The sequence below is a fragment of the Spea bombifrons genome, chromosome 3, assembly GCF_027358695.1.
Source record: "Spea bombifrons isolate aSpeBom1 chromosome 3, aSpeBom1.2.pri, whole genome shotgun sequence".
Taxonomy (NCBI): Eukaryota; Metazoa; Chordata; class Amphibia; order Anura; family Pelobatidae; genus Spea; species Spea bombifrons.
Window position 1 is genome coordinate 8,778,631 of NC_071089.1, and position 14,226 is coordinate 8,792,856.

The 14,226-nt window shown below is 36.6% G+C and overlaps 1 protein-coding gene across 1 annotated transcript in view; it reads left to right on the top strand.

Annotated features, from left to right (window-relative positions):
• The window catches only part of USH2A (usherin), a 266,301-nt gene that overhangs the window by 112,398 nt on the left and 139,677 nt on the right, over positions 1-14,226 (top strand). The window contains exons 31-32 of the mRNA XM_053459159.1: positions 231-344; positions 4,644-4,805. Coding sequence (XP_053315134.1) covers positions 231-344; positions 4,644-4,805 — 276 coding nt within the window. The remainder of the gene's footprint in view (positions 1-230; positions 345-4,643; positions 4,806-14,226) is intronic.

Below are 14,226 nucleotides of genomic sequence, written 5' to 3' on the forward strand. Positions count from 1 at the left end.
TGATTTGATTTAGATTTTTCTTTTGTACAGTCACTTTGCATTTTGTTAAATGGTAAAAATAAACTATTAACGTGTATTAACATGCCTATTTTTAAAGCCTTCCTTTTTCACACTTTTTTTTACAACTGCCTAAAACATTTATATATATATTTATATTTCACCTAAAATCTGCATTTTTGTTGTTGTAATTATTGTGGCAGTAATTTTAATCTCTTTTTCCCTCCCGTCAGGCACACTGAGAGGCTTGCAGCCGTCCACCATGTACATTGTAACTCTCTCTGTATGCACTCAAGCCGGCTGCAGTGAGAACTCGCATGTCCTGCGCGTCTCCACTCTGGAGGAAGGTAAAGTCATTTCAGAGGTCTCGACTTCTACATTTCAGTCATGAATAATAAAACAGAAGAACTTAACGCTGCAAAGCCATTTGCTAAAAAACCCCGAACCTAATTTGATGACAAAGTGCATTGCCAGACCATAATTGTTCCATTTTTTTGGGGGGTGCTAAAATGAATCAAACTCCATTCCCTTTAATGACATGCATCTTTAATAGCTGTAATTCAGATTAATGGGCTTTTTAATTGCTGTTACATTGTTCATGCAAGAGCCTTGTCATTAATACGAAGCGTCTGAAAGATTAATGAAAGATTCCTCATTTTACAATGCCCAAGAAGTAAATCTAGAGACAGTCTGACTAAAAAGAATTGATTCCACGGCACGGTATGAGACTGAGAATCAAACGGTGGATTTGTGTGGTTTCTTTTAGACACTAAACAAAGGAACAGTCAACAATTCTGTAAAATAATACAATCCCCAAATATCTATATCTTACAGGCCAGTGGGAAATCAGGCATGGAATGGCGATTAATTCTTTTGATTGCCCCAAAAGGCCGTATGTTTTGTGAAATGCCTGATGCTACCGATACGCAGTATTAAAAACATACATTTTTTTTCAGATTATTCTTTAACTTTCAGTTATTTCGCCTGCGCTTCTGAGTTTAACATTTCTATAGCTAAAGGTGGCGTTAGAAAGATGATTTAGTCTTTGAAAAAATAATGATTTAATAGTGAAAAAATGTAACTGAAATTATTTTTGAGGAAATGCTAACTGTCATATGACACAAAAGCAGGCACTGATAGGTTGTTGCCATAGACATAGGAAAAATAAAAATAAAACAGCACCTTTAAGATAACACAATGCTCATGTATATATATATATATATATATATATATATATATGTATGTTTCAGTATGAAATAATTGTTCTTCTTTATCTTCATAGGAAAATATAAAAAAAATATTAAAATTCATGAAACAATAAAATCTATTGCAAATGCACAAAATATTACAGGTTTAATATGCAAAAAGACGATTTCATATACATTGAATATATATATATATATATATATATATATATACCGTATTGGCTCGGATATAGGCCGCCCCCGTATATAGGCCGCACCCTAAAAGTTTGGTGCTTTTTTAAAGAAAAAGTTTTTTTTCTTTAAAAAAGCACCAAAAAACATGCTGCCACTCTGTCCTCCCTCCCCGAGATACGCTGCCACTGTCCTCCCTCCCCGAGATCCGCTGCCGCTGTCCTCCCTCCCCGAGATCCGCTGCCGCTGTCCTCCCTCCCCGAGATCCGCTGCCGCTGTCCTCCCTCCCCGCGATCCGCTGCCGCTGTCCTCCCTCCCCGCGATCCGCTGCCGCTGTCCTCCCTCCCCGCGATCCGCTGTCCTCCTCTGCCCCCCCCTCCTCGACTTACCGGAGCAGACTCCCGGGTGTCTTGCGGGGCCGGCGAGGGACATGTACGCAATACGCGTATGCAACTTCCGGTACCGGAAGTTGCATGCGCGTATTGCGTAAATGTCTCCCGCCGGCCCCGCAAGACACCCGGGAGTCTGCTCCGGTAAGTCGAGGAGGGGGGGGGCAGAGGTAAAACGCTTAGATAACCTCCCGTGCCGGTACTCCCCCCCGTGGGAAGTGCTGGCAGGGGAGGCTGTCTGAGCGTATCAGGGAGTAGGATGCAGGTCCCCTGCACCGCTGCGGGGGATCTGTATCTTAACCCCGCTGCCTGCCCGGCGCCCGGGACTGCATGTCCCGGGCGTCGGGCGCTAGAGCCCGAATATAGGCCGCACCCCCACTTTAAAAACTTAAAGTGGGGGAAAAAAGTGCGGCCTATATTCGAGCCAATACGGTATATATATATATGTTTCAGTATGAAATAATTGTTCTTCTTTATCTTCATAGGAAAATATAAAAAATTATTAAAATTCATGAAACAATAAAATCTATTGCAGATGCAAAGAAATATTACAGGTTTAATATGCAAAAGGCTATTTCATATACATTGAAGCCAAACGATATCAACAAATAACTTTATATTTCTAAAACTGCTTTCCATTAAAATCAATAACTCTCTCCAGGGAGGATTTATCACTCGCATTTTATCTTTTGTGTTAAAAATATATAAAGATACGGTCCTGAGTGTCTATTACAAAAATAAAGGAGAGATTAATGCAGAGGCACTTTCCAGCGGGCCATGTTTATGCAGAAATAGATTTTTTTTGTATTTGGATGAGACCACTGGGAGCATGTGTTTTCTTGCCTCTGCGAGGACTAGACACAAAGTCAATGATCCATTGTTCTGTTCTCAGTCCTTCTTGCTTACAGACAGAAAACACAGGGGTGATAGACCACGCACATTTTCATTGCTTACATATAACATTTATTTTTTTATATATAAATCATTTATAGGTTATATTAGGTTTCACTAAAAACATATTTTGTTGCATGTACAAGATCAAAGGTTTAACCCATTCCACTATCGTGTATTGATCATTGGCTCGTTGGGGGGGGGTCCCTTGCAGTGATGTATGCTGGCTGACTAGGCCCAGACTTAGGCTGGCAGGTCCATGGGGCAAAGAAAAAGTTGCAGATCACCCTATTGGGTGATCAGGCCCCCCCTGTGTCCCACTGGGGAGATCTTTGATCCCTTAACCGTCCCACTGAGCTGTAGAAACCATCAAATTCTGTGCTTTTGCCACACAGACATTAATTACAGTTCTCACATGACCATTTATTAATTTATTTAATCAGAGCACAGAAATATGACATCATATCCTGGCGTTTTGCTTTGTTACATCGCAGGGTGCTTGGATGGTCTTGGCCCCTCTTCTAACCACGCTCCCCAACAAAGGTGTCCCAGTTTAGAGGCTTGCGACTTTAGGGGGTATGCCTTCACCACAACTATTACCATATACACATAAGACATTATAAAAATCATAAATACAAGACAATCCCCAAATATGTTATAAACACACACTGTAAAATTTTACTTAAATAGCTGTTTTGTAACTCATGAAGCTTTCTCTTCATGCTCCTCTGAACCTTTAACAAAGGGCAGAAACGATACTTTCTAGAATCCTTGGGGAAAAAAAGATGTGAATAGCAAAGTCTCTTGGCCACCGTCCGAATCCCTCGAACTAGTCATCATTGCCAAGAGCTGGCATGTTGTACACCACCCCTTTCACCTCTTCTTTACATCTGTAAACGTTTTAACATTACAGTTGGGCTTCTCTCCAGTTAAATGTCAAGTATTTCACCGGCTACTTGTGATATTTACAATGATGTCAATAGGAGACATTATTCTTTTGAACATTTATTTGCAAAGTGCCATTTCTGTCGTTGGAGATTAATGCAGCGTTAAAGATTCACACAAGTTAATCGGGAAGATATGCGTATTCATAAAAAAAGGTTCTGTATGTGAAAAATCAGTTCTAAAAAGCGGATATGTTATTCTGACACGTGCCTTCCAACAATTCGAATAGCCAAAGAGGACATTTATTGTTTTGGGGTATGTGGCTAGCGCTATGTATATAACATAAAGATAGAATTATCTATTTATGTAACAGAGTAAGGAATTAAAAGATAAAAATGCATTTTATTTACACAATATGATTTAGAAACCATCTCCTGCTGGGGGACATTAGGGGAGGCAAGAGGGGCATCTGAATGACAAGCGAGTAGAGATCTGTGCTATGCCTACAGGGATCTGTAGAGAGTTGGCATATTACTTCATATCCAGACACTTCCCAGGGAAGGCCACCTGAGCATCCCCTCTTCTGGGGGAGTGGCTATATGAAGGGGCGGGGCTATCCACATGTTGAGGTGGGACTATTTCTGTGTAGAGGAGGGCCAAAGCCAATACAGCTTTCAGAGGGCGGAGAATGGGAGAAAAGTGGGTGGGGAGTAGGTGTGACTAAACTTTACCCAGAGAAAGAGGAAAGTGACCCAAAGATCTGGAGAATCAGAGCTTCACCCAGAGACTCCCGGTCAAACCCAGGGGATTCCCAGGAATGGACTCCAAACACGTGTAGATGCTAGATCTGTGTTGGACGGATTTAGTGATGACTGAAGGGTGGTGTCTTTCTTTCTTTTCTCTAATATTATTGTTTACACTTTTGCTTTTATAAATGTCTTTTTAATAAACATGTGAACTCATTTTTGTCTACTTCATTTTGATGGTTATAATTTAATATTTTTTTCACATGTGGATCTTTTCTTTAATAAAAGCATAAATGAAGTGTATTTCTTATACTTCCATGGTACATTGAGAAAATTTTAAAAACACAACTTTCTTTCAGTTCCGGAAGATGTCCAGACACCAGTCGCAGAATCCTTTCCGGATTCATTACATTTACATTGGCCATCGCCCAGGAAACCGAATGGCATTATAACAAGATATATTTTATATATGGACGGATCACAAATTTACAAAGGAATTGAAAGGGAACACAACGTGACAGGTGAGTTCTCATTGTTTCGGTTCAATAAAATCATTTATTTAAATTCTAGTGCTTTGTCCCAGTTTTGCCAATTACCCTTAGATTAGCATTTATAGGTTATATGTTGTTTATTTGGTGCCTGTGTATGTACGCTACCTGATCTTGATCTACCCCTGTTCCGGAAGGGTTCATGCATTCGATTATACTAGAAATAATGTTTCTCGTGTTGTATAAGAAATACATTATTATACTGATGAAGACTCTAATGGCTCAAGGCCACTAAGCACTAGCTCATAAAAAAAAAGTCATAAAAAGTCATAATAAAAGTTACAATTTACTAAACTTCTTTCTCTATTAAGTCTCTAATAACGGTATTTAAAGTCTCTGTAACTTGCCAATAGGTAAAATTGATAATTACTTGTTTTTCACTCACATCAATATAAAATTTAAAATCTTGGATGTCTAGGTTTTTTTTTCAAGCCCTTTCCTTTGTTGAAAGCAATCAACAAATGCATTCAGTGGGGCTTTGATATTTTACACCGTTAGTGATGTAAAACATGTACAAATTGCATAAATCTCTCTTTCCTGCTGTTAACAGGTCTGAGCTACTACTTCGGTGGGTCACTTCTGACACTGAAAAATGAACGCATTTAAAAATTCTCCTGAAGGCCATTGAATTTTTAGTATAATAAATAGCGTATACTTTAACTCAAACTTTTTCATTCTTTATTGAAAGGTAATGGGTTTTTGTAACCATAGAAACCTTGTTGTACTTTTTTTTTTTTTTTTAGATGAATTCATAAGGGACGAGAGCATTTATTATTGAATATAAATGAACACATTATGTATTATAAGTAGCTGGTGAAGGAAAGATGCATGATAGATTAAAGACCAAAAATATAAAAAAAAAATGGAAAAAAAGTTATGAAGTACAATCATGATACAAGTTAGCAAAATGTTCCCCAGTCCTGGAATTTGAAGGTTTACATGTTGGGCACATGTTATAAATAATTTGTTTTAATGTGAATTAATATGGAATGTTCTCCAACAACAAGTAAGAAAGGAAGACAATACATGGCTGGACTTCTATTGTATATTAATATTTTTCGCTATTGTCCGTGTGGCAGGTTGGACTTCATTACATTTGTACTTTAAACACTCTGTGGTATCTTAACATCTCTAAGAAGTTATCGAATCTTGAGATTCTGAACTCAGAGCTGCGGACAGACGTTTCTCCATAGAAAACCTAGTTTCACTGGGCAAAAGGGCAAAGGCCTTGGCTGATGTTGGGCCGAAGATAATTATAAAAGATATAAAGGCGTCTTTCATTAATGAAGAACAAAGTGTTTGGAAGTTGTTTGAACCAAGCTATCCATTGCCTTTTAGAACACCAAGATGCTCGAAATTAAAATACAGCGGTGTGGTTAAGGCTCTAAGTCAAAAGTTGGAATAAGACTTAGTTATGTACTATGTCTTATATCAGCGATGACTGGGTGTTTAAAAATGTCATCCACGAAGAGAGGCATACAACAAGCAACACTGGAACCTGGTTGGAAGAGATAATTGCCTGGAGGAGAAATATGGCTGGGCATCTGTTCGCTGTACAGGACTTTCTCTGCATATGGTGTTTAACATCGCTCTGCAGCACCATCGAGACGTCCCAAGGGCTCTGGGTGCAGGACGACGTCTCGTGGAGCATTTCAAGTGAGCTAACTGGCAGCTTGATGAAGCTTAATCAGCAGCAAATTTAAACACCCTAACATAGGCTGATACAACATGTGTGTGCCAGCTGGGATAGTACCTTCTTCATGGGTCATAGGTTGGGGAGTTACAGATGGCAGATAACCACAGAGCTGTCAAAGCCCAATGTAACGGCACGAGGCAAGAGGCTTATTTAGACCTTGAATCTAATCAATAGACTTAAAAGCAGACATGTATTATTACTAATTGTTTTGTTATATACCGGTATTTGGGTTTGGCATTGTCCAAAGCTTGATCCAGGGCAGCACCCCCCCCAATGCCTTAACTCCACAGCAAACAACCTTTCTACTAAAGGCTGGCGTACGCCATCATATCCCAGTGACCTGCCTGCGTCAGAAGGACACAGATCCAGGTACAGCTCATTATGGACGCTACGCCCTCCTTTGTAGCATAACTGGGTTTGTTGAGAAGATCAGAGGTCTCCCTTGTAAACCCCCATTAAATAGATGAGCTCTTTGGGAGCCTGTTGCCCAAGTTATTTTATTTTTTTACTGTGCCAGATGCCAATAATGTGTAAAATATATGTCACACTATCTGCAGTGCCAGCTCTGGTGAAAGGGCTTATCAGAAAATAAGCAAATGAATTGAGTGACCTCGTACCTGCATTTACATCTTTTCTGTACAAGAGCTTATTTCAAAAGCTTAAATGTCTAGATGCAGGTGAAGTCATCCAGAATTCATGAATTTACTGATTCCCAACCCAAACCTGTGTTCCACAAGTGCCACGCTGCTCAATCCACTTACTCCCACTACTGCTAAGGCTACTGCTACCGCTAGTACTGCTGTCATCAGTAATGATAAGAGCTTGCCATTAGCTAGTACTTATTTGGCTGTTGCCACAAATTCTTTAATATACCATTTTTTTTGTTTCCTCTTCAGAAGGTGAGTTGAAATTTGTGAGTCATTTTTGTAAAACTTTGACCCTTCTCGCACCAAAAAACATGTTGAGTTATTTTTGACCCCTCTTATGTAAAAACTAATGCAACGTAATCTCAACTCAACCCACGGCTTAGTGAATGAGCTCCCAAGAGTAAAACATCACATGGCTCACATCATAACGAAGAGCTTAATGAATCAGGCATGTTATTGTGGCTAAACATATTGGCTCCCAGGTTGGACAGAATAACCACTTTTGGATGAAAGTTGCCAGGTTTCTCTTTATATTTGCAACATGCCAGCTTATATCATATAATAGAACGAATAAGCTAGAGAATACTCAATTATTCCAAATTTCAATTTTTTTTAAATAAAATCTCTGAAGTAGATATACATCAGCAATTCTAAAAATATATCAAAGTGCCAAAACATCTGGAAAATTTCAGATATAACATCAGCACCAAAACATGATATTTTGCAAAAAAAAAAAACCTGGTGCTGCCCTTAGAGGACGGTGATCATGGTGTCCAACTTGATATAACTAACAGTGACCTGCCTAGGTAATGCCATTAATTCTCCAAAGCAAGTCTGCAGAATCAGCATTAGTAGAAGGCCAGACAAGACTCGTACTTAGAAAAGTGCCCCCCCCTGTCCTTTTACTCCCAACAGAAGGCTGTGCAGTCTATTCATTAGATTAAATAGCATAGATCAGGGGAAATGGCATTATGCTTATTTCTAGCGAGCCTATTGTATCATTTTCTGCTGTGATGCATTAGTATAGTTTTAAAATAAAATCTGCTTATTTAAAATCCTTTTAAATAGTGTTGCCGCGTTCCTGCTGTTACAATCTGCTTTAGGATAGCAGTTATCCTTGCTACAGTTTTCATTTAACCTTGCCACAGACACTAAGCCCGGAGCGATGCAGACTTTAAAGGGTTTTGATTATGAAGCAAAACCCTGCGGTGTCATTACGGTACAGAATCACAGCTGAACAAGCTCGGGACATCTTGGCCTTCCACTTGGAAGCAAATAATTCCGCGTGTCTTCCTAAATCTGCTTCATTTGGAATACTGTCCTCTCGGGCGATTACAGAGCTATGCACTTAAGTACTCAACCACTAAAAGATAAGTGGTCCATAAATTGGGATTCTACAACCATAGCTAAACTATAACATCAGCCAAATAATAGTTTACTTAGAGTCATGGGAGGTGAGCATGCCCCAGAACTTCACTGAGTTGGCTGCCCAGAGATTCCTTTCTACTAGTGCGTGGGCGTGGTTAGACTTGCTCGGGGGCAGGGCCAGCCTGAGTTAGACATTAAAGAGGCAGAGAGTAGTATGAACAAGAAGTTTGTAGGAACATCTAAATGCAAATAAATACAGCGCCAAATTTAAGCTGCATGTTCATTATTTTGGAGAAAGCTGGTGGATTATATAATATCAATTAAATGTATTTAATGCCCATAGAATGTTATGACAGATGTAGCTTTTTAGCACAACTAAATTGCATATACCACAGTAACAAGTAACATGGAAAGACGTCAAATTCGGCGTGAATCCAATGCAAAGCCTATCTTTACTATTACCCACGAAGACAACGCAATGAATTAGATGGAGTAATTGAAAAGCTAGAAGGACACAAATGGTTTTTTAATTTTCTAATATGAAAATTAATCATCGGACAAACGTTCTTGAGTTTATGCCATAAGCGAGAGAAGAATCATTTCCGTTTTAACCAATCATTTTTGAAAATTGAGATCAATGAAATTCTTCCAACCAAAGCAAGAAATCAATGAGAAAATAGCACATCGTTCACGGCTACCCTGGGAATTATTATTATTATACCGGCAGTAATCGGTACGATATCTATGGACCTTAATACAATGTTTCACAGGCAATGCCGGTAGATCCAAATCTAATGTAACTAAGAGTGAACGGTTAGGTTTAGTTTTTTTGGCAGTACATTTTATTTTGTTTTAGGCAATTAATGCTATCACATAAATGGTCAGGGTATTAGAACCTTTGACAATGTGATCAGGAAGGCATCATGGATTACACAGTCATATGTTAATATCGCTATATACTTAAAAAGGCGTGGAATTATTGGAATTCCTCGACTTAGAAATCATAAATAACGTACATTAAACGGCCACTTAAATTGGTGTAATAAATATTTAAATAAAACATTAATTTATCATTCATATCTTTCATATCTTAATGATGCAAGTCTTTTTCTCTATTTATTGTATCTTAAAATATGTTATATTTGTGTGTATAGATATATATATATATATATATATTCTTATTGATTTAAAAACTGAGCCACGCTGACCAAAGGGAGTGAAACTCGGCACAGCAGCGGATCAGTACTAATAATCATCAACCTTGGAAGAAGGGTTTAATGTTTTTTGGAGCCAATGAAGGCCTACAGATGAAGTCATAGTTGTTGAGTATGAGGTGGATGAACCCTTAAGTACTTTTGCTGTGCACGTAGCGATACTGATTAAATGGGTGTTATGAGTTTCATTTTAAAAACATAAACCAGCAGAGAAGACCTAAGGTTGAGGACAGACACACAGACACTTTGTACATTATTTTTAATTTAGATTAAAAAAGACCCAGAAGTCCATCAAGTCCAACTTTACTGATCCAGAAGAAGGCAAAAGCCCCAATTGTGCCTAAAAAAAAGGAAGAAAAAGCTTTTCTTTCTTTATATTTCTTACTGGATCGAAAAGCTATAACGAATCCCATTCTTATAACCCGTTATATCCGTATAATCCAGCCATTATTTAAAGGCATCTATTGAATCTGACAACAGATCGTCTGAAAGCAGCGAATTCCACACATTTACTGCACTCACTGTAAAGAACACTTTTCAATGCTTTCCTGCGATATGGTTCTCCCCTCTGATCTTGTGATTAATTTTATTCTTTTTAAAAAATACTTTTTTTTAGTAATAATGTTTGCTTAAACAATGTCATCGTTTAGTTATTTTTTTAATTCACAAATTATAAACAATCCCTTTCACCTTTCAACTTCAAATCCTCCCTTCCTCCGGTTAACGTAAATGATATGTCTTATTCTCTAACCAATAACTTTTCCTTTGAGCCACCAACAAAACTCAATCTTGCATCTTGTAACGTATAGATTTGCTTTCCGCGTGGAACACTGAGAAGTGTCTTGCTAAATTCTAGATAAGCTATATCTACGGCTCCATTCTTTTTCATCCATCCATTACACAGTCAAATAAATCAATTAAATTTGCTCGACATGATCTTATTTACAAAAATCTATGCAGCCATAGATCTTACAATTAAGCTCAAATTAGTCATTTTGAGGGTTTTTTTTTTCTTTACTTTTAATGTATTATTAAATAATAGCCAGGGTTAAGTACCAACCGGCATCTGTTTTACAATACTTTTTATTAAATGGACACTCCAGTACACCTATGCAGCCCCACCGATAAACAATAAATATAAAAATGCTTTGTAAGTATCTTGTTGAGTTTATTTACATCGTTTATATATCTAGAAAATAAAAAAGAAAGAAAAAAACAGCATTTCCCGGTATAAAGTATTGTGCTGCCAAAAAAAGAAAGTGGCTTGCTTGCTTTAAGGAATGATGATCGTAGTCTGCTACTTCCGTCAGTCTGACTTTGTTTAAAGGGCCTTCACGGCTTTTCATCATTAAATAAAATTATTAAACCTACATGTAGCTTGTGCTGGTTGTCTTTCAAAGGACTAAACATAGAACTTGAAATATAGAAACACAGAATTGAAATCACGTCTTCTCCATCTTCTCGCCATCAAACTATACGTATCGAGATCCTTTAGCCTATTTTTTATTATATATCTAATGCCTTAGGGTGTCTATGTATATCTGTTTACCACCCAAGGAAAAAAAAGTCGTATTTTGAAAAGTAGGGTTTAAGAAAATGATCGATCTGTTATGGAGCTATCCGTTACATCAATCACATCCATTTATAAATGAAATATTTTTATTATATTTATAGTCCTTTTAATAGCTTATTTTCCAATAACAGCATCCCTAGCTCATAGACATACCTGGGAATTCACAGGGTTTGCCCCCAAGTCTCAGGGTTGTTGCCCCAATCTCAGGGTGACGGGGCAGATTCTCCGGGTCACACAGTCTGTGGCTGACTCCTTCCTATTCTCCCCCGCTTACACATTTGGTAAGTCGCTACATAGAATCTTCATGATATATATATATATATATATATATATATATATACCGGTATATATATACACTTATATATATATTTCAGTACGTACAGATAAAAATATTTCCCACTTAATTATGCAGGTTAAGCTCCTTTAAACACTTGAATGTCAAATTTGAAATGATTTTTTTACAATGATTGTAGTTAGGATGTTAATCAATAGAAAGTGCTAATCAAGGTGATTAGATTAACCTCTTACTTAATTTCCTGCATGTACCATGGATTATCAGAGTTCTGAATGTTTGAATGAATTTAGAAGCTATCCGGTGTTATTTTTTTTAGATATTAAATTTTTTTAAATTGCAACAAAAACATAAATATCTATAAATCCCTTCAATGGAAAGTTCAAAGATAAGATTGCAAGTTTTGTTACTTTTTTTTAAATAGGTCTTTTGGAAAATGGCCATGTTTATCGGACACACACACAATAATGAGCTAATATAATATAATATAATATAATATATAATATATATAATATAATATATATATATATATATAATATAATGAGCTAATATAAAATAATATATAATATAAATAATATAATATATATATATATATATATAATATAATATAATGAGCTAATATTTATATATAACAGTCAATTTTTATATGTAAAATGCGCCACATATATGTCATTTTTTAATCCTAATGTGTCATATCACATTCTAGCGGGCACATCTAACATAAGGCTATTTTTCTTACTTTTAACCCTCTCCATTTCACAGGATGGGGATGAGGGGAAGTATAGGTAGCCTTTACCCCCCCACAATTTGATTTATTACCCCCATCGTGCACATGGTTGGGGAAGAGGGGAATGATCATCGATCCACCTTGGTTAATAGAGGACCCTGGGGATATACACAAGGAGAGTGACGTTTAGTGTGTGCAAGTGTGAGTTAGCAATAGGGAATTTGCGAGTTGGATTCCAGTCCAACTACTTTTGTTGCATTTGTTTGGAAACTCAGACGCACTTCTAGATTATAAGCCTGTTTGAGTAGGGCCCTCCTCAATTCTTATTTCTGTAAATCAGATTGTTTCACCTGCGAGGCATCTTTTATTTATATCCTTTTAACCAGAAAAAGAGGTGTTTTTTATATAGCTTATAGGGTTTTTTGAGTTTTTACCTTTATTTATTCTTATTACTCTTCTTCTTCTTATTATTATTATTACTCTTATTATTATTATTATTATTATTATTATTATCTTTTCTCCTGATATTTATTGTGTTTTTTATATACTATATTTTATATAATACTATAGTATATTGTGGTGATCTTTACAATATATGAAGCACCGTAACTTATGTATATTGGTGCTTATGCACTAACAAATATATCCCAATAGCATTAATATATTGTATTTATTTCTATTATATACCTCCATTGTGTTTATTAACTGATTTATTTATTATATATGCATTGGATACAATGTATTTCTGTGTAAATATATTGTGGCATTGCTGCGGAATATGATGGCTCTATATATAAAACAAGTATTATTATTATTAATAATAATAATAGTAATAATAATAATTATGATAATTTTATGGGATACACCTCCCAAATAGGCTCTAAGAATGCAAGATATCCTTACCTTAAAACTATTTTACTTGTAGCTATCTGCTACCCAAATTACCCCTGTTACCACCCAAATTAAGGGTAACTTTACACCCGCATAGTACCAGTTTAAATATATTAGGCTAAGCAGACTCATTTAAATAAAAATGACCAGGCTCCATAGAATGCGTGTATTAATTAATATTTGGCCACTTGTTGGGTTTTCCAATTGTTTTTTTAAATTCTATGCACAATAAAAAAATGTATATATGCTTATTGAATAGTTTCGGGCGTTTGTTTCATCTCCAAGACTTTAATTTGGTTAAATAGAACTTTTCAAGGTTAAACAAACGACCCATTGTGTTTTTTAAACTCTGAAAGTGTGGGATTTATTATGAAATGTGGCATTAATCTGCATATGTACATGCTAGTTTTCTATTACAATAATGTTTGTTTATTCATTTTCACGCCATGCTCGAATTCCATTCAGAAAGTAATCCCTTATGCATGGTAAATAATTATACTTTTCCAACAGGCCGATGCATCATAGCCAACGATTTCAGTTTAAATTCTTTATGAAAGCGAAGTTTCAAAGTCTCTCGGTGGTGGTTTCTATAAATGATTGCAGATTTGATTTAATGTTTGTTTGTGAAAAAAGAAATTTCATACCGTACGTTATATTTTTATATTATCTTAAAATCTAAATATTTAGACAATAATTCCCCTTTAAGGGGTGCATATACACTACCTTTCAAAAGTTTGGGGTCACCGAGGTGTTTTCGTGGAAAACAAGAACATTTCTACCTGTGACATAATTGCAAAAGGGTTTTGTAACCATCAATTAGCCTTTTAAACCTAAACTTGGATCAGCGAACACAACGTGCCATTGGAACACAGGAGTGATGGGAGTGATAAAGGGCCATTGGAACACAGGAGTGATGGGAGTGATAAAGGGCCATTGGAACACAGGAGTGATGGGAGTGATAAAGAGCCATTGGAACACAGGAGTGA